Consider the following 25512-nt stretch of genomic DNA (forward strand, 5'->3'; position numbering starts at 1 on the left):
ACCAACGATATTTGGTAAAGGAGCGACGTGTCAACGATCTTTGACGTTTTTGTGATCGTTGATGGTCGCTCCTTGGTGTCACACGCTGCGATGTCGGTAACGGCGCCGGATGTGCGGCACTACCGACGTGACCCCGACGATATATCGTTACCGATGTCGCAGCATGTAAAGTACCCTTAATCCTTCTGTAGGAGCATTTTCTTTGTAAGGTGGATATTGTCGCGTGTCTGGGGTAGTTGTGATTTGCTGGGGGGAGGGGTCCTCAGGGTCCTCAGACTCCGGCCATAGCATGGATTCCCTGTGTCCATGGGTCGGGGGCAGCACCGGACAGTGCGGGAGCCGGATCCTGAGATCTCCGTGGTGTCTGCAGACAAGTGTCTGCAAAGGAAATCTCTCCAAATAGCTCAGATTGGGAAAAACTGTTTTCTTGTATGTGAGGTTGGACGGGCGCAGATGAGTGTCCCGGTCTGCAGGGGGCGCCTCTGTAACTCCAGAAAAGCAGAGGTCGGGATGAGTAACTGCGGGGTGCAGAGGGCAAAGTGCGGGGTGCAGAGGGCAGAGCGTGGGGTGCAGAGGGCAGGGTGCAGAGCACAGGGTACAGAGGGCAGAGCGTGGGGTGCAGAGCACAGGGTACAGAGCGCAGGGTGCAGAGGGCAGGGTACAGAGGGCAGAGCGTGGGGTACAGAGCGCAGGGTACAGAGCGCAGGGTACAGAGGGCAGGGTACAGAGGGCAGGGTACAGAGGGCAGGGTACAGAGGGCAGGGTACAGAGGGCAGAGCGTGGGGTGCAGAGCACAGGGTACAGAGGGCAGAGCGTGGGGTGCAGAGCGCAGGGTGCAGAGCACGGGGTACAGAGCGCAGGGTGCAGAGCACAGGGTACAGAGGGCAGAGCGCAGGGTGCAGAGCACAGGGTACAGAGGGCAGAGCGTGGGGTGCAGGGTGCAGAGCACAGGGTACAGAGGGCAGAGCGCAGGGTGTAGAGTGCGGGTGCAGGGTGCAGAGCGCGGGTGCAGTGTGTAGAGCGCAGGTGCAGTGTGTAGAGCGCAGGATGCAGGGTGTAGAGCGCAGGGTGCAGGGTGTAGAGCGCAGGGTGCAGGGTGTAGAGCGCAGGGTGCAGGGTGTAGAGCGCAGGGTGCAGAGCGCAGGGTGTAGAGCGCAGGGTGCAGAGGGCAGAGCGCTGGTGCAGTGTGTAGAGTGCAGGTGCAGAGCGCAGGGGGCAGAGTGCGGGTGCAGTGTGTAGAGTGCAGGTGCAGAGGGCAGAGCGCAGGGTGCAGAGCGCTGGTGCAGTGTGTAGAGTGCAGGTGCAGAGGGCAGAGCGCAGGGGGCAGAGTGCGGGTGCAGTGTGTAGAGTGCAGGTGCAGAGGGCAGAGCGCAGGGTGCAGTGTGTAGAGTGCAGGTGCAGAGGGCAGAGCGCAGGGTGCAGAGCGCTGGTGCAGTGTGTAGAGTGCAGGTGCAGAGCGCAGGGCAGTGCGGGAGAAGCCTGAGGATGGAGAGGGGGGATGGGCAGTGGCACTGACCTGTAGCAGCGGTCATAGCGGGGTCTGTATGATGGCCGTTCACTCTTTGCCGCGCAGACGTCAATATACGCCACTGTTTATTCTACATTTATATGGAAATTGGAGGCTTACGGTACATGTTTACTGAGGAGGAGGAGGAGGTGTGCTGAGCCATGGATGTCCTCGGGTAGACAGCTGGCCTGAAAACAGACATCTCAGCTTGTGAGACTTTAACCCCTCTGTGACTGGCTGAGAGTCCCTACCCCGAGGAGGCCGCACTGTGCTTCCCTCTTTTGGCTGATGGCTGCTGTTCGGTTACATGTTTGCCAATCGGCCAACGTTCAATTGTATAGACAACCCGAGCGCTGCAGATCTGCACAGAACAATCGGTGAGAGATCGTCCTGTGCACGCAGGTTCCCAGCGCTCGGACCCCCAGACATCAATGTGTTATCACCTTCCCTGAGCTCCGCTGCTGCTTGTTTCTATCCTCGGCAGCACATTGTGCTGTATATTCAGTGTCATGTGCTGCCGAGGACATCCGGGGAGAGAGGTGAGGGAACGTGTAGCACTATCAGAGAGCACATGTGAGGCCAATGCTAAATTCAGGGGCTGCCCCCTAAAGAAGGATCGGAGCAGTGGTTGGGGTCCCACCTGCCACTCTGTTTAGTAATGGGGTAAAGTCAGGGTCCCAGCGGTGGGGAACAGCCGGTCAGTTGTCAGAGTCCTGTGGATCGGTGGGGACGGGTTTTCACTGGACAGCCCCTTTATGCCAGGAATCATTTTACTTTCATTTGAGTTATTGGGAAGAGGACCCGGAGCAGAGATCACCCCCAATCCAGGGGTCCGCAGAGCTGGAGAAACAAGGAACGTGTCAGCGAGCGGAGATACCTGGAGGAGCGTGTCAGGCCGCGGTGCGTTCCCTATAGTGATCAGTGGGGTCCGGCTGTGGTGGGTTCTCTATAGTGATCAGTGGGGTCTGGCTGTGGTGGGTTCTCTATAGTGATCAGTGGGGTCCGGCTGTGGTGAGTTCTCTATAGTGATCAGTGGGGTCTGGCTGTGGTGAGTTCTCTATAGTGATCAGTGGGGTCTGGCTGTGGTGAGTTCTCTATAGTGATCAGTGGGGTCCGGCTGTGGTGGGTTCTCTATAGTGATCAGTGGGGTGCGGCTGTGGTGTGTTCTCTATAGTGATCAGTGGGGTCCGGCTGTGGTGAGTTCTCTATAGTGATCAGTGGGGTCTGGCTGTGGTGAGTTCTCTATAGTGATCAGTGGGGTCTGGCTGTGGTGAGTTCTCTATAGTGATCAGTGGAGTCTGGCTGTGGTGTGTTCTCTATAGTGATCAGTGGAGTCTGGCTGTGGTGGGTTCGCTATAGTGATCAGTGGGGTCCGGCTGTGGTGTGTTCTCTATAGTGATCAGTGGGGTGCGGCTGTGGTGTGTTCTCTATAGTGATCAGTGGGGTGCGGCTGTGGTGCGTTCTCTATAGTGATCAGTGGGGTGCGGCTGTGGTGAGTTCTCTATAGTGATCAGTGGGGTCCGGCTGTGGTGCGTTCGCTATAGTGATCAGTGGGGTCCGGCTGTGGTGCGTTCTCTATAGTGATCAGTGGGGTGCGGCTGTGGTGAGTTCTCTATAGTGATCAGTGGGGTCTGGCTGTGGTGAGTTCTCTATAGTGATCAGTGGGGTGCGGCTGTGGTGGGTTCTCTATAGTGATCAGTGGGGTGCGGCTGTGGTGAGTTCTCTATAGTGATCAGTGGGGTCCGGCTGTGGTGCGTTCTCTATAGTGATCAGTGGGGTCCGGCTGTGGTGTGTTCTCTATAGTGATCAGTGGGGTCTGGCTGTGGTGCGTTCTCTATAGTGATCAGTGGGGTGCGGCTGTGGTGCGTTCTCTATAGTGATCAGTGGGGTGCGGCTGTGGTGCGTTCTCTATAGTGATCAGTGGGGTTCGGCTGTGGTGCGTTCTCTATAGTGATCAGTGGGGTCTGGCTGTGGTGTGTTCTCTATAGTGATCAGTGGGGTCTGGCTGTGGTGAGTTCTCTATAGTGATCAGTGGGGTCTGGCTGTGGTGCGTTCTCTATAGTGATCAGTGGGGTGCGGCTGTGGTGCGTTCTCTATAGTGATCAGTGGGGTCTGGCTGTGGTGGGTTCTCTATAGTGATCAGTGGGGTGCGGCTGTGGTGCGTTCTCTATAGTGATCAGTGGGGTCTGGCTGTGGTGAGTTCTCTATAGTGATCAGTGGGGTGCGGCTGTGGTGGGTTCTCTATAGTGATCAGTGGGGTGCGGCTGTGGTGTGTTCTCTATAGTGATCAGTGGGGTGCGGCTGTGGTGTGTTCTCTATAGTGATCAGTGGGGTGCGGCTGTGGTGGGTTCTCTATAGTGATCAGTGGGGTGCGGCTGTGGTGAGTTCTCTATAGTGATCAGTGGGGTCCGGCTGTGGTGCGTTCTCTATAGTGATCAGTGGGGTCCGGCTGTGGTGTGTTCTCTATAGTGATCAGTGGGGTCTGGCTGTGGTGCGTTCTCTATAGTGATCAGTGGGGTGCGGCTGTGGTGCGTTCTCTATAGTGATCAGTGGGGTGCGGCTGTGGTGTGTTCTCTATAGTGATCAGTGGGGTTCGGCTGTGGTGCGTTCTCTATAGTGATCAGTGGGGTGCGGCTGTGGTGCGTTCTCTATAGTGATCAGTGGGGTGCGGCTGTGGTGTGTTCTCTATAGTGATCAGTGGGGTTCGGCTGTGGTGTGTTCTCTATAGTGATCAGTGGGGTCTGGCTGTGGTGCGTTCTCTATAGTGATCAGTGGGGTGCGGCTGTGGTGGGTTCTCTATAGTGATCAGTGGGGTGCGGCTGTGGTGCGTTCTCTATAGTGATCAGTGGGGTCTGGCTGTGGTGTGTTCTCTATAGTGATCAGTGGGGTGCGGCTGTGGTGCGTTCTCTATAGTGATCAGTGGGGTCCGGCTGTGGTGCGTTCTCTATAGTGATCAGTGGGGTTCGGCTGTGGTGTGTTCTCTATAGTGATCAGTGGGGTTCGGCTGTGGTGCGTTCTCTATAGTGATCAGTGGGGTTCGGCTGTGGTGCGTTCTCTATAGTGATCAGTGGGGTGCGGCTGTGGTGCGTTCTCTATAGTGATCAGTGGGGTGCGGCTGTGGTGGGTTCTCTATAGTGATCAGTGGGGTGCGGCTGTGGTGCGTTCTCTATAGTGATCAGTGGGGTGCGGCTGTGGTGTGTTCTCTATAGTGATCAGTGGGGTGCGGCTGTGGTGTGTTCTCTATAGTGATCAGTGGGGTTCGGCTGTGGTGCGTTCTCTATAGTGATCAGTGGGGTGCGGCTGTGGTGCGTTCTCTATAGTGATCAGTGGGGTGCGGCTGTGGTGGGTTCTCTATAGTGATCAGTGGGGTGCGGCTGTGGTGCGTTCTCTATAGTGATCAGTGGGGTGCGGCTGTGGTGCGTTCTCTATAGTGATCAGTGGGGTGCGGCTGTGGTGGGTTCTCTATAGTGATCAGTGGGGTCCGGCTGTGGTGTGTTCTCTATAGTGATCAGTGGGGTCCGGCTGTGGTGTGTTCTCTATAGTGATCAGTGGGGTCCGGCTGTGGTGTGTTCTCTATAGTGATCAGTGGGGTCCGGCTGTGGTGGGTTCTCTATAGTGATCAGTGGGGTGCGGCTGTGGTGCGTTCTCTATAGTGATCAGTGGGGTCCGGCTGTGGTGCGTTCTCTATAGTGATCAGTGGGGTCCGGCTGTGGTGAGTTCTCTATAGTGATCAGTGGGGTCCGGCTGTGGTGCGTTCTCTATAGTGATCAGTGGGGTTCGGCTGTGGTGTGTTCTCTATAGTGATCAGTGGGGTGCGGCTGTGGTGCGTTCTCTATAGTGATCAGTGGGGTCCGGCTGTGGCTCCGCCCTTAGTAGTGCACTGGTCCTGGTCCCGGTGCTGTCGGACCCTCGGGCCGTGATCCCACCTGCCCTGTAGTAATGACGCTTATTTACAGCACAGACTCGCTCTCTGTGCGGCCCCCAATATGGAGGGCTGGACCCCAGCACTGTCCCCTGTGGCTCCTCGTGTCATTGCGGTCAGTCCTTAACCATTGATCCCAGCCTGGGCCGACCCGGCGTTGACTGCCATTGCCAGCACGAGAGCGGCGCGGCCGTCCTGCATCTCCAGTTCCTAATCAATGAGGTAAGCTCCCCTCCCCTGACGCCCCCCCCGACACCCCCTGCCCCCCCCTGTCCCTCCCCCGACGCCCCCCCCGCCTGTCCCCCGACGCCCCCCGACACCCCCTGCCCATCTCCCGACGCCCCCCGACACACCCATCCTGTCCCCTCCACCCCATGCACCGTCTATGTGCCATCTATAAATCCACCTCCTCTGGGAATGATGACTCAGTGGGGGGCAGTTGCGGTATGTGCCGCCATCATGAGGACATGCCGCCGCTGGGGCCACAGATGGGCAGTAATGCCCGGTGATGCCAGTGCGGGTCCAGAGCCGATGGCCGCCCCCTGGATACCTCTCACACACTGTGGCTCCTGAGGACACGCTGCCCGCAGGTGACACACCGGACCCGGCTGTCATGTCTCCCTCCATGTGCCGCGCTGGTCACCATCTTCCTTCTGTCCGCAGGGTGCCTTGGTCACTGCTTGTGCCGACGGGATGCTTCACTTGTGGAGCCTGAGGCAGAAGCGTCCGGCCGTGCTCCATTCCCTGAGGTTTAACAAGGAACGGTAAGAGGAATAGACACAATACTGCAAATGTGCATTACTGGAGGGGAGCGACCGGCGGAACCGCACACACCGCCTGCGAGATACACAGCGGAGGACAACCCGACCCAATATTACCATAGGAAAAGGCAACAGCCCCCGACAACTATCAGCACCGAGTCTGCAGCACGTACAGGTCACCAAGGCTGCGAAACCTCAAACTACCCAACATGCTGTGTACTGAGAACATGTGTCCCCCGATTACTGTGTACACCTTACATGTACCCCTACATAACCCACATACTCACTGTGTACGTACATTACTGATCCTGAGTTACCTCCTGTATTATACTCCAGAGCTGCACTCACTATTCTGCTGCTGCAGTCACTGTGTACATACATTACTGATCCTGAGTTACCTCCTGTATTATACTCCAGAGCTGCACTCACTATTCTACTGGTGCAGTCACTGTGTACATACATTACTGATCCTGAGTTACCTCCTGTAGTATACTCCAGAGCTGCACTCACTATTCTGCTGGTGCAGTCACTGTGTACATACATTACTGATCCTGTATTATACTCCAGAGCTGCACTCACTATTCTGCTGGTGCAGTCACTGTGTACATACATTACATTAATGATCCTGAGTTACCTCCTGTATTATACTCCAGAGCTGCACTCACTATTCTGCTGGTGCAGTCACTGTGTACATACATTACTGATCCTGTATTATACTCCAGAGCTGCGCTCACTATTCTGCTGGTGCAGTCCCTGTGTACATACATTACTGATCCTGAGTTACCTCCTGTATTATACTCCAGAGCTGCGCTCACTATTCTGCTGGTGCAGTCACTGTGTACATACATTACTGATCCTGAGTTACCTCCTGTATTATACTCCAGAGCTGCACTCACTATTCTGCTGGTGCAGTCACTGTGTACATACATTACTGATCCTGAGTTACCTCCTGTATTATACTCCAGAGCTGCACTCACTATTCTGCTGGTGCAGTCACTGTGTACATACATTACTGATCCTGAGTTACCTCCTGTATTATACTCCAGAGCTGCACTCACTATTCTGCTGGTTATGAAACAATTTCTCAAAGACTGAGCCATAAGGTAAATACTCCGCCAGTACACTTGCGCTGGCGGGGTATATGCACCACTCGTAATAGCATGCAAAAAGGAGAACAGTCGAGTGTATATGCAAATAGAAATTTATTTATTATCAAAAGAGACAAACGCAAAACAGCAATATAAAGGGAGTTAAAAACTACCACTGAATCAAGGGGGGCAAACACTGTGATGAAAATGTACAATACAGTTTGTCACAAACCACCGGGGGGGGTCACTCAGAAATCCCCCGCGCTGGCTACCAGTACGTCACAATCGGGGGGTAACAAGTGGGGGTCACCCCTCCTTTATACCTCCCGACCGACAGACAGAGCACGTGACGCGCTCTCTAGCGCCCCTCTTATAGTCAGGCCAATTATGGAATTGCCCGACAATAAGCAAGGAGGCCGCTATACTACTTATGCCGATTATTGAAGGGTCCCCGGTGAGAGTAAGGTATATATTCCCCCGACCTCCGCGGGCGGAATATATAAAATCTCCCCGAATCTCACTGGCCTCCCCACAATAATCCTTGGCACAACTCGCTGCCACCAACCGCTTCACGGTAACTATTAGCCGAACACACAGACGTGGGATTCAAGATCGAGATAACAGAACAGCCCAAGATTAATTATATAATTTAATCAGCCTAAAGCACACTAGAAACTACAATATATACAATAGGGAATCTACAGAATATACATATGTCAGAGTACAGTTACAGATAAAGCATGGTTTACAAACAGGTATGCAATTCAATCAGTTACCTTGTGCGTCTGGCCACAGGGGGGCGCTGTAGACCAGGTTTCTAGGAACTCCCACAGATGTTTCCTGCACGTGACCCCCAGCGAAAGAACACTGGAAAATGGCCGAAGTAGGGTTATCAACCTGGGCAAATCCAGGTCCCCTCCTACCTTAGTGACCTCAGAGGGAGCACTGCTCCACCCCTGGCTGGAGTTATGGACAATATCCACAACATGGAATATGGCCATAACTTGGCCTGGGAGCGTCGTAGGCGGACGCCAACGCTCTCATTGTGACAGCTATGAATTTAGCTACAGAATGAGAGGACTCGTGACTTGTCTACTAGTTCCACATTGGCTGATATCACGCCTGGGGTATTTCCCAAGCTCCCGCTCCCATAAAAAAGGGTGTGCCAGCATCGTCCGCATGCGGAGACACCATTTTTATGGTTGCCATATTTATCGGAAATATGGCTTGCGAGATATGAACCATTTTTTACTGGAGTCGTTCTGTCTGGATACTTCCAAGCTTGCTAATGAGATAGCAGCTCCTACCACAGGGTCACGGCAGGGAGTCATCCTGTGTCCATTGTTCCCACATCACCTAATCTCCATATCACAGGAGATGGCCATGGAGGTGTAACACCTTCACAGATGCTGGACATTGAGAACAAGAAGGGAGGGGGCACTGCCAGGGAGTGATGAGCGATTATGACTGGAAGTCATAATTCATCTTCATATCCCGGGATTTGCCTCACACCTCCCCCCTTTTGAGGGCGCTAGGGGGCAGCACACTCCGGTGTTCCCCCGTGCGCCCGTCCGCGACCTCTCCTTGTCGGGACAGCCCGTCTGCGTTACCGTGGTCACGGCCCCTTTTGTGGCGAATGGTGAAGTTGTATTGCTGGAGCGCAAGGCTCCATCGCAACAATCGCCCATTCGTCCCAGAGACGGTGTGCAACCAGCTGAGGGGATTGTGGTCCGTCTCCACGATGAAGTGGCGCCCGTATAGATAGGGTTGCAGACGCTGCAGGGCCCACACTATGGCCAGGCACTCCTTCTCCATCGTGGAATAGGCCACTTCCCTTGGTAACAGCTTCCTGCTCAGGTACAAGACTGGGTGCTCTTGGCTCGCAGAGTCCACCTGGCTGAGCACCGCACCGAGGCCGAAGTCACTGGCGTCGGTCTGTACTACAAACGGCCGCGTGAAGTCGGCTGCCTGTAGCACGGGCGGGCTGGACAGGGCGTCCTTTAGGGCCTGGAAGGCTGTCTCGCAGTCCATTGTCCAATCGACTGCAGAGGGCAGCTTCTTCTTGGTGAGGTCCGTCAAGGGCTTTGCCAGGCTACTATAGCGTGGAACAAACCTCCTATAGTACCCAGCGGTCCCCAAGAAGGACATCACCTGCTTCTTGGTCCTGGGGGTGGGCCAGGATGCGATGGCCTCCACTTTCTCAGGCTCGGGCTTCAGTGTTCTCCCGCCTACCCGGTGACCGAGGTACTGGACCTCGCTCATGGCCAGCTGACACTTTCCCGGCTTGATGGTCAAACCTGCCCGGTGGATCCGCCTGAGCACCTGTGCTAGATGCTCTAGGTGGTCCTCCCAGGTGGGACTGAAGACGGCAATGTCATCTAGGTACGCGGCCGCGTACCCTTCAAGTCCCTTGAGCAGGGTGTTGACCATCCGCTGGAAAGTGGCAGGGGCATTCCTCATCCCGAATGGCATCACCGTGGACTCGTATAGTCCAAATGGGGTAATAAAGGCAGAGCGTTCCCTGGCCTTGCGAGTCAGGGGGATCTGCCAATATCCCCGGCTCAGGTCCATGATGGTCAGGTACTGAGCCCCGGCCAACTGATCGAGCAGGTCATCGATGCGTGGCATTGGGTACGCATCGGCGACCGTGACAGCATTGAGCCCCCTGTAGTCCACGCAGAACCGAGTGGTTCGGTCCTTCTTAGGGACGAGGACTACAGGCGAGGCCCAAGCGCTGTTGGATGCCTGGATCACCCCCAGCTTCAGCATCTCGTCAATCTCCTGGCGCATGTGTTGCTGCACCTCCAGGGAGACCCGATATGCTGAACGCCGGATCGGGGGATGATCCCCAGTGTCCACGTGATGGACAGCCAAGTCAGTCCTTCCGGGCTGGTTGGTAAACAACCCCCGGAAGGGGAGGAGGGTGGCCCACAGCTGGGACCGTTGGTCCTCCAAGAGCTGGTGGCCAACCTCCACATCCTCAATGGATCCGCCGGCCCTAACCTGGGCTAGCATATCCAAGAGGGTTTCCGCTTCTCCCTCCTCGGGCAGGTTGCACACGGGGAGCGCACACGCCTCCCGCTCATGATGTGCCTTCATCATGTTCACATGGAAGGGCTTCCGCCTTCCACGGGCAGGGTCCAGGGTGACCAGGTACGTCACAGGGTTGAGCTGCTGGTACACGAGGTATGGGCCTTCCCAGGCTGCCTGAAGCTTGTCCTGTGGTACGGGGACCAGTACCCACACCTTTTGACCCACTTGGTAGGTCCTCTCACAAGCGTTCTGGTCGTACCAACGCTTCTGATCGGCCTGGGCTTGAGCCATATTGTCGTGTACCAGTTGCGTCAAGGCCTGCATTTTGTCCCGGAAGCGCATGACATACTCGATAACCGACACTCCAGGGGTGGCCAAATCCCCTTCCCAAGCCTCTTTCACCAGAGCCAGGGGGCCCCGCACACGTCGCCCGTACAGGAGCTCAAACGGTGAGAATCCTGTTGAGGCCTGTGGAACCTCCCGGTAAGCAAATAACAGGTGTGGGAGATACCGCTCCCAGTCACGCCCATGGGAGTCGACCAACATCTTAAGCATCTGCTTTAAGGTGCCATTGAACCGCTCGCACAGGCCATTAGTCTGTGGATGGTACGGGCTGGCCACCAGATGTCGCACCTGGACTTGCTTACAGAGGGCCTCCATCAGCTGGGACATGAATTGGGTCCCCCGGTCAGTGAGCATTTCCTGGGGAAAACCCACTCGGGAGAAAATCTCCAGCAATGCGGTGGCCACCTTGTCAGCCCGAATGGACGACAAGGCCACTGCTTCTGGGTACCGGGTGGCATAGTCCACTACCGTCAGTATGAAGCGTTTCCCGGAGCTGCTGGGGATGGCCAGCGGGCCGACCAGATCCACAGCCACCCTCCTGAAAGGCTCATCGATGATGGGCAGAGATACCAGTGGGGCTTTGGGGCGTGGCCCCGCCTTCCCCACTCTCTGACAGGTTTCACACGAACGGCAGTAGGCAGCCACATCGGCCCCCATTTTTGGCCAGTAGAAATGCTGGTTTAACCTGGCCTTGGTCTTAGCGATCCCTAGGTGTCCGGCCATCGGAATCTCATGTGCGATCCGCAACAACTCCGTCCGGAACGGATAGGGTACCACCAACTGTCGGTCCCTGGGCCACGCCTCCGGTGAACCCTGCTGGACCGTGGCCCGGTACAGCCGTCCTTGGTCCCAGACCACTCGCTCCGGGTCCGAGTCCGAGGGAGGCTGTGCCGCCTGCTCCTTTAGAGCTTTCAGGCTGTCGTCAGCTTCCAACGCTGCCTGAAACCCCTGACTAGATGTGGCCAGAATCGACGAGACTGTCACATCTTCGGTCAGTACCCCGGGACCTGTGTCCTGGCCTCCACCTGACTCGGCTGCCACTTGGTCAGAAGGGGAAGAGCTATCGGACCTCCGGGAGGCCCCTTGGCTTCCAGCACTCCCACTGCGGGTGACAGCGGCCACAGCCGCTGCGACCGTGGGTCGTGCCTGCTCCTCCTCCGTTCCTGACCAAGTCGCCGGTTCAGGCAGACCGACCTGGCTTCCTGACACCCCCGGTTGTGGGGGAACCATGCACCGAGATCTTACCTGGGAGCACTTCCGCTCCTGGACCGGCCCCAATCTCACCTGCCTGTTCCCCTCCTGCAGCAACAGAACCCCGCTGTGAAATCTCTGGGGACCCCACATTTGCTGTGGTAGCCCCCACCCCACACACTGGTCCTCCCCCTGCAGCACCCTGCTCTCTGCTTATCCCTGCAGAGGGCAGCAGATCCCAGCTCACAGGCTGATTACTTGTAGAGGCATTGTCACACCTTTCTCTGACCCCCTCCCCTGTCACAGCTGCAGCTGTGTGTGTGTCTATGGTGTCTGTGCAAGCAGAAATATCAGAGTTCACTCCCCCCTCTCTCACATCATTCATAGATAACACATTAACATTGTCAGGAGTCATGTCCGTACTGGCTGAAGGTTCAGCCCTTGGTGGGGGCCCAAACTGGGAGGTTATCTGCCCCAAATCTGTCCCAAGTAGCACGTTTGCGGGGATCCGATCAGTTACCCCCACCTCCCTCACCCCTCGCCCTGCGCCCCAGTCCACATAAATGTCAGCAACAGGCAGCGCCGGGTCAATGCCTCCAATCCCGGAGACAGCGAGGGTTTTTCCAGGGATCAAGTCTTGGGGGGACACCATCTCAGGCCGCACCAGAGTCACCTCCGAGGCGCTGTCTCGCAGTCCTATGGTCACAGACTGGCCGACGGTGACAGGTTGGAAGCTGTCCAGGGACCTACCACCACCCCCACCCACACAATACACCTTGGGCGGCCCTTGGGACGGGGACGGAGCCGGGGCCTTGGGACGCTGAGGGCACATGGCCTTGAAGTGTCCAGGTAGGTTGCACTGGTGGCACCGTCTTGGCTCTGCCACGGGCCTGGAGAGGGGAGTTGAGGGGGACACCCCCTGCAGTCTAGGGGCAGGTGGGGCAGTCGCAGAATTCATCTTACCCCCTCTCCAGGTGCTGCTGGTGGCTGCTCTCCTGGCCTCAGGAGCCCGATTGTTGGTGTAGTCATCGGCCAGGGCAGCTGTAGCCGTGGACCCCTTTGGCTTCTGGTCTCGGATGAACTGGCGGAGATCCTCAGGGCAGTTCCACAAGAGTTGCTCCGTGATGAACAAGTCCAGGATCTCCGGTCCGGTGGAAAGCTGCAGGCCTCGGGTCCAGTGGTCGGCAGCTCGGGCAAGTGCCCGCCTGTGGTCAGCCCAGGAGTCCTTTGGTCCCTTCTGTAGGCTCCGGAACTTCTTGCGGTAGGACTCTGGAGTGAGGTTGTACTGTTGGATCAGGGCCCGCTTGATGGTGTCGTAGCCCTGATCTGCCTCAGCAGGCAAGTCCCCAAGGATTTCCAGGGCCTTACCCCTTAAACGGGGGGGTCAGGTATTTGGCCCACTGGTCCTTGTCCAGATGGTGCTGCAAGCAAGTCCGTTCAAAAGCAGTCAAGAAAGAGTCCAAGTCTCCATCCTTCTCCAGCACTGGGAAGTCCTCAACACGGACCTTTGGAAGTTTGGTGTCTTGAAGGTCACGTGTGGCTGATGAGGGCCGGAGCTGAGCTAGCTGCAGCTGGTGGTCCCGGTCTGCCTGTTGCCGTCGCTCCGCAGCCTCACGCTCTGCCTGGCGCTCTTCACGCGCTGCCTGCCGCTCTGCCTGCCGCTCCGCAGCCTCACACGCTGCCCTGCGCTCTGCCATGAGTTCCCTGTAGCCCTCCCGGTCTCCAGCCTGGAGAAGGGCCATAGCCATTTGAAGAAGGCTATCCGAGCCTCCCAGGCTCGGTGGAATGGCACGTGGTGATCTGCGGCCCGCTGCGGAGCCTGGTGATTCACTGTCCATTGCAGAGCGGAGGGCTGGCATCTGGCTCGTTGAGGACCCTTGGGTGAGCTGCTCCTCATCTTGTCCAGCAGTGCCAGGTTGTGCAATGTCCTCTGCAGAGCTGTTTTCTGGCGTCGAGCTCCTGGAGGACTCGTGGGCAACCTCCTCATTACTGTCCACAGCACCGTCCTCCCTCTCTTCGGCTCCTGCTTTAGCATTGGCCAGTTGCCTAGCTCTGCTCCTGGTGCCATCAGCCATTCTTGCAGACTTTTGGTCACTGACACAGAACTGACACCTGATGCCTCCACACACCTTACAGTATCTGCACTCTGACACTCTAGTGTTGAGCTAGTCTGAAGACCCCAGCAGCCACAGCTGCTGCAGGCAGTCTTTAGTGTCTGGGAGTATGGGTCTCACACTCACACACACTATTATCTCGATCCCACCGCTATGCCACCAATATGTCACAAACCACCGGGGGGGTCACTCAGAAATCCCCCGCGCTGGCTACCAGTACGTCACAATCGGGGGGTAACAAGTGGGGGGTCACCCCTCCTTTATACCTCCCGACCGACAGACAGAGCACGTGACGCGCTCTCTAGCGCCCCTCTTATAGTCAGGCCAATTATGGAATTGCCCGACAATAAGCAAGGAGGCCGCTATACTACTTATGCCGATTATTGAAGGGTCCCCAGTGAGAGTAGGGTATATATTCCCCCGACCTCCGCGGGCGGAATATATAAAACCTCCCCGGATCTCACTGGCCTCCCCACAATAATCCTTGGCACAACTCGCTGCCACCAACCGCTTCACGGTAACTATTAGCCGAACACACAGACGTGGGATTCAAGATCGAGATAACAGAAAACAGCCCAAGATTAATTATATAATTTAATCAGCCTAAAGCACACTAGAAACTACAATATATACAATAGGAATCTACAGAATATACATATGTCAGAGTACAGTTACAGATAAAGCATGGTTTACAAACAGGTATGCAATTCAATCAGTTACCTTGTGCGTCTGGCCACAGGGGGGCGCTGTAGACCAGGTTTCTAGGAACTCCCACAGATGTTTCCTACACGTGACCCCCAGCGAAGAACACTGGAAAATGGCCGAAGTAGGGTTATCAACCTGGGCAAATCCAGGTCCCCTCCTACCTTAGTGACCTCAGAGGGAGCACTGCTCCACCCCTGGCTGGAGTTATGGACAATCCACAACATGGAATATGGCCATAACTTGGCCTGGGAGCGTCGTAGGCGGGATGCCAACGCTCTCATTGTGACAGCTATGAATTTAGCTACAGAATGAGAGGACTCGTGACTTGTCTACTAGTTCCCCATTGGCTGATATCACGCCTGGGGTATTTCCCAAGCTCCCGCTCCCATAAAAAAGGGTGTGCCAGCATCGTCCGCATGCGGAGACACCATTTTTATGGTTGCCATATTTATCGGAAATATGGCTTGCGAGATATGAACCATTTTTTACTGGAGTCGTTCTGTCTGGATACTTCCCAAACTTGCTAATGAGATAGCAGCTCCTACCACAGGGTCACGGCAGGGAGTCATCCTGTGTCCATTGTTCCCACATCACCTAATCTCCATATCACAGGAGATGGCCATGGAGGTGTAACACCTTCACAGATGCTGGACATTGAGAACAAGAAGGGAGGGGGCACTGCCAGGGAGTGATGAGCGATTATGACTGGAAGTCATAATTCATCTTCATATCCCGGGATTTGCCTCACACAGTTGTTATCAATAGCCGTGGGAGAGGTGAACATATATGGCTATTCTGTTACACCATCAAAAATAGATGTGATATAATAGTAATATCTATTGTTCACACTCTCTACTAGTCGTGGGAGAGGCATGCGGTTTAAAACAATGGGGGAAACAATTAGCCGTGGGAGGAGAGGTGCTGGATGTTTTAACAATCCTCTAGTCGTAGCATGAGGGAAGGTAAAGGTATACTAACAGATACTCAAACTCACTGGGGTAGGTGGAAAATATCAATACTCTATTTAACTGACAATTGCAGTGTATATACTGGTAGAGTCTAACCCCACCCAGGTATGTAAAAAACCCCTATCAACAGTTTCCAACCACAGGCCAATAGTTACCAATAGTTCTCTGGCAGACAAATTATCACACAGTCTAAAGTGCAAGTGCATATCAATAGAACATGTCCAATGTCAAAGAAAAAAGTCACAGTAAAAAACCACATGCCAACAAGAAACCAGCCATGGAAGTCACAGGTATAGAATCACATGATGCACATACCCAAAGAGGAGGACGGGATCGCCACCAACACACGTTTCGCGAGGTGTTGTTGCTTCTTCAAGGAGGAGACCCTACTGGCATTGTAAACCTGCTGGGTATAAATAGCCTACTGGAGAGTTTCTATTACCATCAGGTGTTAGCTCCCAAAACAGGAAGTAAGTGGGAGGGCTGGTGAGAAGACCCATCCATGATTCTGATAGGCTCATGGCCCACTGTGGACGCTTGTCAATCACATGGCACTAACACATGGCTTAAAGTGAGGAGACTCAACATTAATCGGCCCATTAAGAACACCTACAACAGACTTTATTACAAGGAGACTATCTCCATATCCGTTTAAATAATAAAGATCACTAAAGTACATAAGCAGTGCCGTGCACGGGAGTCCAGGAAGTCTAAACACACGAGATGCCCCTCCCCCTCGCCAGACCAGGGGCAAGCGCGTGACACCACGGACGCGTAACCATGGCGACCGCGCGCTCCGACCCGGCCATAGGCTGACAGGAGTACAGGACGCCACGTACGGAGACGCTCCCGGAGACCCCGCCCACAGCAGCGCGTCATGTGTGACACACACTGCATGAATCCAACCTATTGGTTATTGGAGGTGGGTCACTTATAGGGTTGTGTGCAAAAAACAGGCAAGCTCCATAGCTATGGCTGGGGCATATAGAGTATATAGTATTTAGATCTAATCTATATATATAATTGCCTTATTCTGTCTGTCTGTCTGTCTGTCTGTCTGTCATGCTCCAAAATTGTGTCCTTACGGTGACACAAAGCTGATTGGCCGCTGGGCTCGCCATGGCCCCGCCCCCCCACACGGATTGGCCGCTCACCCAGGCTGCGCCCCCACACGGATTGGCCAGCCGCTCGCCCAGGCTCCGCCCCCCCCCCCACAGATTGGCCTCTCGCCCCGGCACCCTGCAGGCATTGGCAATTCGGCCCCGCCACGCCCCGCCCCCCTCACGCAATGCACGCTAGCTCTGGCCCCGCCCCCTCCCTCCCCCCGCGCATTCCCCGAACTGACACGGCTGTCACGGAGGTGAGTACTGTACTCCCCCCCCTCCCCCCCCCCCCCCGCGCATTCCCCAAACTGACACGGCTGTCACGGAGGTGAGTACTGTACTCCCCCCCAACCCATCCCCCCCCCCCCCCCGGCCCCCGCTCGCACGGGAGTGGTGTGGATACGTTGGTAACTATGCTCGCATGGTTACAAGCGCATCAAGGTCCTGCTGCGGCGGAAGATCCACACGCACACAGATAACAGCACACACACAAACATACACACACATCAGATCACACTCACTCTCACACACACCTCACACACACCTCACACACACCTCACATCGCATCCACACACTCACAGCATCCGGCGATATCGCTTGCTTCTCGGCCTCGATACTGTGCTGTTGTGACCTTCCAGGACCTGACGGAGGATCACATGGCCAGAGGCATGTGGTATCTCCGGATGTTGTGAGTGTGAGCGCGTATGTGCGATATCGTCAGTGTCTGTGTGTGTGAGTGTATGCGATCGGGTGTGTGTGAGTGGATGCGATCGGGTGTGTGTGAGTGGATGCGATCGGGTGTGTGTGAGTGGATGCGATCGGGTGTGTGAGTGTCGGCAGAGGAGCACGGCGTGCTGGAGGAGGCTGGGAGCAGAGAGGCTGATCATGGGGAAGGCTGGGAGGGGGAGGCTGATGCTGGGGGAGACTGGGAGGGGAAGGCTGATGCTGAAGGAGGCTGGGAGGGGGAGGCTGGGAGGAAGGAGGCTGGGAGGAGAGAGGCTGATCCTGGGGAAGGCTGGGAAGGGGAGGCTGATGCTGAGGGAGGCTGGAAGGAGAGAGGCTGATGCTGGGGGAGGCTGAAAGGAGAGAGGCTGATGCTGGGGAAGGCTGATGCTGAGGGAGGCTGGGAGGGGAAAGCTGATGCTGGGGAAGGCTGGGAGGACAGAGGCTGGGAGGAGAGAGGCTGATCCTGGGGAAGGCTGGGAGAGGGAGGCTGATGCTGGGGGAGGCTGGAAGGAGAGAGGCTGATGCTGGGGGAGGCTGGAAGAAGAGAGGCTGATGCTGGGGGAGGCTGACGCTGGGGGAGGCTGGGAGGAGAGAGGCTGATGCTGGGGAAGGCTGGGAGGAGAGAGGCTGATGCTGGGGACAGAGAGGAGAGGCTGATGCTGGGAGGAGAGAGGCTGATGCTGGGATGAGAGAGGCTGATGCTGGGAGGAGAGAGGCTGATGCTGGGGGAGGCTGTGAGGAGGAGGCTGATGCTGGGGGAGGCTGGGACGAGGGAGGCTGATGCTGGTAGAGGCTGATGCTTGGGGAGGCTGATGCTGGGGGAGGCTGGAAGGAGAGAGGCTGATGCTGGTGGAGGCTGATGCTTGGGGAGGCTGATGCTGGGGGAGACTGGGAGGGGAAGGCTGATGCTGAGGGAGGCTGGGAGGGGGAGGCTGGGAGGAAGGAGGCTGGGAGGAGAGAGGCTGATCCTGGGGAAGGCTGGGAACGGGAGGCTAATGCTGAGGGAGGCTGGAAGGAGAGAGGCTGATGCTGGGGGAGGCTGGAAGGAGAGAGGCTGATGCTGGTGGAGGCTGATGCTTGGGGAGGCTGATGCTGGGGGAGACTGGGAGCGGAAGGCTGATGCTGAGGGAGGCTGGGAGGGGGAGGCTGGGAGGAAGGAGGCTGGGAGGAGAGAGGCTGATCCTGGGGAAGGCTGGGAAGGGGAGGCTGATGCTGAGGGAGGCTGGAAGGAGAGAGGCTGATGCTGGGGGAGGCTGGAAGGAGAGAGGCTGAGGCTGGGAGGAGAGAGGCTGATGCTGGGGAAGGCTGATGCTGAGGGAGGCTGGGAGGGGAAAGCTGATGCTGGGGAAGGCTGGGAGGACGGAGGCTGGGAGGAGAGAGGCTGATCCTGGGGAAGGCTGGGAGAGGGAGGCTGATGCTGGAGGAGGCTGGAAGGAGAGAGGCTGATGCTGGCGGAGGCTGATGCTTGGGGAGGCTGGAAGGAGAGAGGCTGATGCTGGTGGAGGCTGATGCTTGGGGAGGCTGGGAGAGGGAGGCTGATGCTGAGGGAGGCTGGGAGGAGGGAGGCTGGGAGAGGTAGGCTGAGAGAAGAGAGGCTGATGCTGGGGGAGGCTGATGCTGGGGGAGGCTGGGAGAGGGAGGCTGATGCTGGGGGAGGGTGGGAGAAGGGAGGCTGGGAGGAGAGAGGCTGATGCTGGGGAAGGCTGGGAGGAGAGAGGCTGATGCTGGGGACAGAGAGGAGAGGCTGATGCTGGGAGGAGAGAGGCTGATGCTAGGATGAGAGAGGCTGATGCTGGGAGGAGAGAGGCTGATGCTGGGAGGAGAGAGGCTGATGCTGGGGCAGAGAAGCTGATGCTGGGGGCAGAGAGGCTGATGCTGGTGCAGCATGGGGGATGGAGCACGATGGGGGGGTGCGCAGCATCGGGGATGGAGCATGATGGGGGGGTGCGCAGCATCGGGGATGGAGCACGATGGGGAGTGCGGAGTATGGCGGATGGAGCACGTTTCGGAGTGCGCAGCATGGCGGATGGAGCACGTTTGGGAGTGCGCAGCATGGCGGATGGAGCACGTTTGGGAGTGCGCAGCATGGGAGATGGAGCACGATGGGGGGTGCGCAGCATAGGGGATGGAGCACGATGGGGAGTGCGCTGCATGGGGGATGGAGCACGATGGGGAGTGCGCTGCATGGGGGATGGAGCACGTTTGGGAGTGCGCACCTCCCCCCAACACACACACACACACACACACGCGCGCACTGCACAACACACCACACACCACACACACACACACTGGGAACCACAAACAACTGCCCTACACAGACTCCCACACACACAGACAACGCTGCACACACACAACACCCAACACACAAACACCGCGGCACACACAAATATACGCACATACCGCACAACACACACATTGCACAAAACATACCTCCCCCCAAAACACCACACACACACAAACCGCGCAACACACACACACAACGCTACAGACACACAGCGCTCCACAAACAACGCAACACACGCAACACACGCAACACACATACAACACCGCTCTAACCCCCTGCCACACCCAGACAACACCCAGAACATGTACAGCCCCTACACAAACACTTGGTAACTACACACAACAACATCTATATATATATAACAAAAATCATACATGAACTACACAATACGTAAATTCTAGAATACCCGATGCGTAGAATCCGGCCACCCTCTAGTACATAATAAGTGGCCGAGCATAGAATGACAAATACCGGCATCATGGAGGTGTTACTAAATGTCTATAGAATATTCACAAGAGAGTCTATAAACTACAGGCCATGTATATAGAGGGGAGGAGCAAAGTGGGACAACATCCTGTATCAGTCGGCAAGTCCCACCTCCCGCCGCGACACACCATTGGACGCAAACACATCACCCCTGGTACGCGCAACCAGAGGGCAAAGTGAAGGCGCTCACAGTGAGTCAGAGAGGGACAAGGGACGCCACACCAACAGGACATGTTGAGAATTAAGACTATTCCCAAGTCAGGGAAAAGAAGGAGGGAATCCCTATGATGTACTCCAACACGGGCTAAAGAGATGGCACATTTAACCACTAATATCCCCACATAGAGTGTCAAGAATGCTCACTCAACACGATTATATACGGCCCCACACCCACAAGGTCATTTGAATAACAACACAATGTGACAAACATATAGCAATATCAAGAAAAAAACAAAAAAACAACAACTATTCTGCTGGTGCAGTCACCGTGTACATACATTACTGATCCTGAGTTACCTCCTGCACTATACTCCAGAGCTGCACTCACTATTCTGTTGGTGCAGTCACTGTGTACATACATTACATTACTGATCCTGAGTTACCTCCTGTATTATACTCCAGAGCTGCACTCACTATTCTGCTGATGCAGTCACTGTGTACATACATTACATTACTGATCCTGAGTTACCTCCTGTATTATACTCCAGAGCTGCACTCACTATTCTGCTGCTGCAGTCACCGTGTACATACATTACTGATCCTGAGTTACCTCCTGCACTATACTCCAGAGCTGCACTCACTATTCTGTTGGTGCAGTCACTGTGTACATACATTACATTACTGATCCTGAGTTACCTCCTGTATTATACTCCAGAGCTGCACTCACTATTCTGTTGGTGCAGTCACTATGTACATACATTACATTACTGATCCTGAGTTACCTCCTGTATTATACTCCAGAGCTGCACTCACTATTCTGCTGGTGCAGTCACTGTGTACATACATTACTGATCCTGAGTTACCTCCTGTATTATACTCCAGAGCTGCACTCACTATTCTGCTGGTGCAGTCACTGTATACATACATTACATTACTGATCCTGAGTTACCTCCTGTATTATACTCCAGAGCTGCACTCACTATTCTGCTGGTGCAGTCACTGTGTACATACATTACATTACTGATCCTGAGTTACCTCCTGTATTATACTCCAGAGCTGCACTCACTATTCTGCTGGTGCAGTCACTGTGTACATACATTACATTACTGATCCTGAGTTACCTCCTGTATTATACTCCAGAGCTGCACTCACTATTCTGCTGGTGCACTCACTGTGTACATACATTACTGATCCTCAGTTACCTCCTGTATTATACTCCAGAGCTGCACTCACTATTCTGCTAGTGCAGTCACTGTGTACACCCTCTGTCATGCACCCGGTGTATGTTGTCTGCCCTCGGCAGGGCACAGTGAGGTGCACATGCGCAGGCGCTCAGTTGGGGGACATTGGGGTCCACATGAAGCATGGCAGGAGGGCAGTGATTGTAGGACAGAGGAGGCCGGGCAGCGACGTCCATCGGGCGGACAGTATGGGGGGTATAATGTACTATATAGAGGGGATTAGGGCCTCACATGCAGCTGAGCAGACTCCTGTGGGAGAGGCCATATAGCTGCTGGCCGGACTTCATATATTAGACACCTGGGGACAGGTTCCCTTGCTGTAGTTCCTTGCTGTAGTTACTTGCTGTAGTTCCTTGCTGTAGTTACTTGCTGTAGTTACTTGCTGTAGTTACTTGCTGTAGTTACTTGCTGTCGGCTGAACAGTCCCTGGTCCTTCTCTAGATCGTCCTCCACCCATTTCACTTTGCTCCATGTTCTAATTCTGTAAATATCACTTCTTCTGTTCTTGATATCAGAACAGTCACTGATGCTTTGATGTTATTATGGAAGCATTAATTCCATGGCGCTTTACATGTGAAAAGAGGCACATATAATGGGGACAAGTACAACAATCATGAATAATACAAGGCACAGGCAGGTACAGGAGGAGAGCAGACCCTGCCTGCGAGGGCTCACAGTCTACAGGAGGAGAGAGGACCCTGCCCACGAGGGCTCACAGTCTACAGGAGGAGAGAGGACCCTGCCCACGAGGGCTCACAGTCTACAGGAGGAGAGAGGACCCTGCCCACGAGGCCTCACAGTCTACAGGAGGAGAGAGGACCCTGCCCACGAGGGCTCACAGTCTACAGGAGGAGAGAGGACCCTGTGCGCGAGGGCTCACAGTCTACAGGAGGAGAGAGGACCCTGCCCACGAGGGCTCACAGTCTACAGGAGGAGAGCAGACCCTGCCTGCGAGGGCTCACAGTGTACAGAAGCAGAGAGGACCCTGCCTGCGAGGGCTCACAGTCTACAGGAGGAGAGAGGACCCTGCCCGCGAGGGCTCACAGTCTACAGAAGCAGAGAGGACCCTGCCCGCGAGGGCTCACAATCTACAGGATGAGAGAGGACCCTGCCCGCGAGGGCTCACAATCTACAGGAGGAGAGAGGACACTGCCCGCGAGGGTTAACAGTCTACAGGAGGAGAGAGGACCCTGCCCGCGAGGGCTCACAGTCTACAGTAGGAGAGAGGACCCTGCCCCCGAGGGATCACAGTCTACAGGAGGAGAGAGGACCCTGCCCACGAGGGCTCACAGTCTACAGGAGGAGAGTGGACCCTGCCCCCGAGGGATCACAGTCTACAGGAGGAGAGAGGACCCTGCCCGCGAGGGCTCACAGTCTACAGTAGGAGAGAGGACCCTGCCCCCGAGGGATCACAGTCTACAGGAGGAGAGAGGACCCTGCCCACGAGGGCTCACAGTCTACAGGAGGAGAGTGGACCCTGCCCCCGAGGGCTCACAGTCTACAGGAGGAGAGTGGACCCTGCCCCCGAGGGCTCACAGTCTACAGGAGGAGAGAGGAACCTGCCCCCGAGGGCTCACAGTCTACAGGAGGAGAGAGGACCCTGCCCACGAGGGCTCACAGTCTACAGGAGGAGAGAGGACCCTGCCCGCGAGGGATCACAGTCTACAGGAGGAGAGAGGACCCTGCCCCCGATGGATCACAGTCTACAGGAGGAGAGAGGACCCTGCCCCCGAGGGATCACAGTCTACAGGAGGATAGAGGTCCCTGCCCGTGAGGGCTCACAGTCTACAGGAGGAGAGAGGACCCTGCCCCCGAGGGATCACAGTCTACAGGAGGAGAGAGGACCCTGCCCCCGAGGGATCACAGTCTACAGGAGGATAGAGGTCCCTGCCCGTGAGGGCTCACAGTCTACAGGAGGAGAGAGGTCTCTGCCCCCGAGGGATCACAGTCTACAGGAGGAGAGAGGTCTCTGCCCCCGAGGGATCACAGTCTACAGGAGGAGAGTGGACCCTGCCCCCGAGGGATCACAGTCTACAGGAGGAGAGAGGTCTCTGCCCCCGAGGGCTCACAGTCTACAGGAGGAGAGAGGTCTCTGCCCCCGAGGGATCACAGTCTACAGGAGGAGAGAGGTCCCTGCCCACGAGCAATATCTGATGTCAAAAATCACGAGGAACAGAAGGGGCTTAGAAGTGGAGACAGCAGCAGATTCCTCCTATTATGTTACAGACTTCCTTGTATTGGCTTGTACTTGTTATTGTTTTGCTGCTCTTAGAGATGTTTTTCTTCATCTCGGAGAATCTCTCCAATCCTCGCACAATCCTCAAGTATGAAGTGAAATGGAAAACAATCCTGAAGTCTGGTCCTTTCAGCAGTTTTTGCGCCTCTTATGGTGAGAGCTTCTCGTCTGCTCTGCACCGTGTCCTCCGCGCCTCCCTCGCGCCTCCCTCGCTCCTCGTCTTCTGACGTCAGCAGCGGTGCTCAGACTCTTCAGGAGGCCGAGGTATCGGAGGCAATATGCACTTCACCAATGTTCCTGCAATCATGTCACCACGGGAGGACGGTAGAGTGGCGGGAGCGATCCGTCCGGGCGGCGACTGCCACCTCCTCGAGGAGTCGCCGCCAACTGCAACTTACAAGACGTGCGCCAGATAAAGCCGAGGGGTCCGGACATGATGAGGACGTGACGTGAGAGCTGGAAATGGAAGCAGCCGGTCTCCGGGGCAGAGCGAGACGTTCCACCGCGCCCTCTGCCGTCTCCTCTGCCGTCTCCTCTGCCGTCTCCTCTGCTGTCTCCTCTGCCGTCTCTGTCATCTCCTCTGCCGTCTCCTCTGCCGTCTCCTCTGCCGTCTCTGTCATCTCCTCTGCCGTCTCCTCTGCTGTCTCCTCTGCCGTCTCTGTCATCTCCTCTGCCGTCTCCTCTGCCGTCTCTGTCATCTCCTCTGCCGTCTCTGTCATCTCCTCTGCCGTCTCTGTCATCTCCTCTGCTGTCTCCTCTGCCGTCTCCTCTGCCGTCTCCTCTGCTGTCTCCTCTGCCGTCTCTGTCATCTCCTCTGCCGTCTCCTCTGCCGTCTCCTCTGCCGTCTCCTCTGCTGTCTCCTCTGCCGTCTCTGTCATCTCCTCTGCCGTCTCTGTCATCTCCTCTGCCGTCTCCTCTGCCGTCTCTGTCATCTCCTCTGCCGTCTCCTCTGCCGTCTCTGTCATCTCCTCTGCCGTCTCTGTCATCTCCTCTGCCGTCTCCTCTGCCGTCTCTGTCATCTCCTCTGCCGTCTCTGTCATCTCCTCTGCCGTCTCTGTCATCTCCTCTGCTGTCTCCTCTGCCGTCTCTGTCATCTCCTCTGCCGTCTCCTCTGCCGTCTCTGTCATCTCCTCTGCCGTCTCTGTCATCTCCTCTGCCGTCTCCTCTGCCGTCTCTGTCATCTCCTCTGCCGTCTCCTCTGCCGTCTCTGTCATCTCCTCTACAGTCTCCTCTGCCGTCTCTGTCATCTCCTCTGCCGTCTCCTCTGCCGTCTCCTCTGCCGTCTCTGTCATCTCCTCTGCCGTCTCCTCTGCCGTCTCTGTCATCTCCTCTACAGTCTCCTCTGCCGTCTCTGTCATCTCCTCTGCCGTCTCCTCTGCCGTCTCTGTCATCTCCTCTGCCGTCTCTGTCATCTCCTCTGCCGTCTCCTCTGCCGTCTCCTCTGCCGTCTCTGTCATCTCCTCTGCCGTCTCCTCTGTCATCTCCTCTGCCGTCTCCTCTGCCGTCTCTGTCATCTCCTCTGCCGTCTCCTCTGCCGTCTCTGTCATCTCCTCTGCCGTCTCCTCTGCCGTCTCCTCTGCCGTCTCCTCTGCCGTCTCTGTCATCTCCTCTGCCGTCTCCTCTGCCGTCTCCTCTGCCGTCTC

At 56.0% G+C, this 25512-nt stretch overlaps 1 protein-coding gene across 9 annotated transcripts in view; it reads left to right on the top strand.

Moving 5' to 3' along the window:
- The window catches only part of STXBP5L (syntaxin binding protein 5L), a 419668-nt gene that overhangs the window by 118298 nt on the left and 275858 nt on the right, over positions 1-25512 (top strand). For all 9 annotated transcript variants that reach the window (XM_075334850.1, XM_075334854.1, XM_075334852.1 and 6 more), the window contains 2 exons: positions 5570-5651; positions 6093-6193. In XM_075334850.1, the coding sequence (XP_075190965.1) occupies positions 5570-5651; positions 6093-6193 (183 nt within the window). The remainder of the gene's footprint in view (positions 1-5569; positions 5652-6092; positions 6194-25512) is intronic.

Source organism: Anomaloglossus baeobatrachus, chromosome 2 (genome assembly GCF_048569485.1).
Source record: "Anomaloglossus baeobatrachus isolate aAnoBae1 chromosome 2, aAnoBae1.hap1, whole genome shotgun sequence".
NCBI lineage: Eukaryota > Metazoa > Chordata > Amphibia > Anura > Aromobatidae > Anomaloglossus > Anomaloglossus baeobatrachus.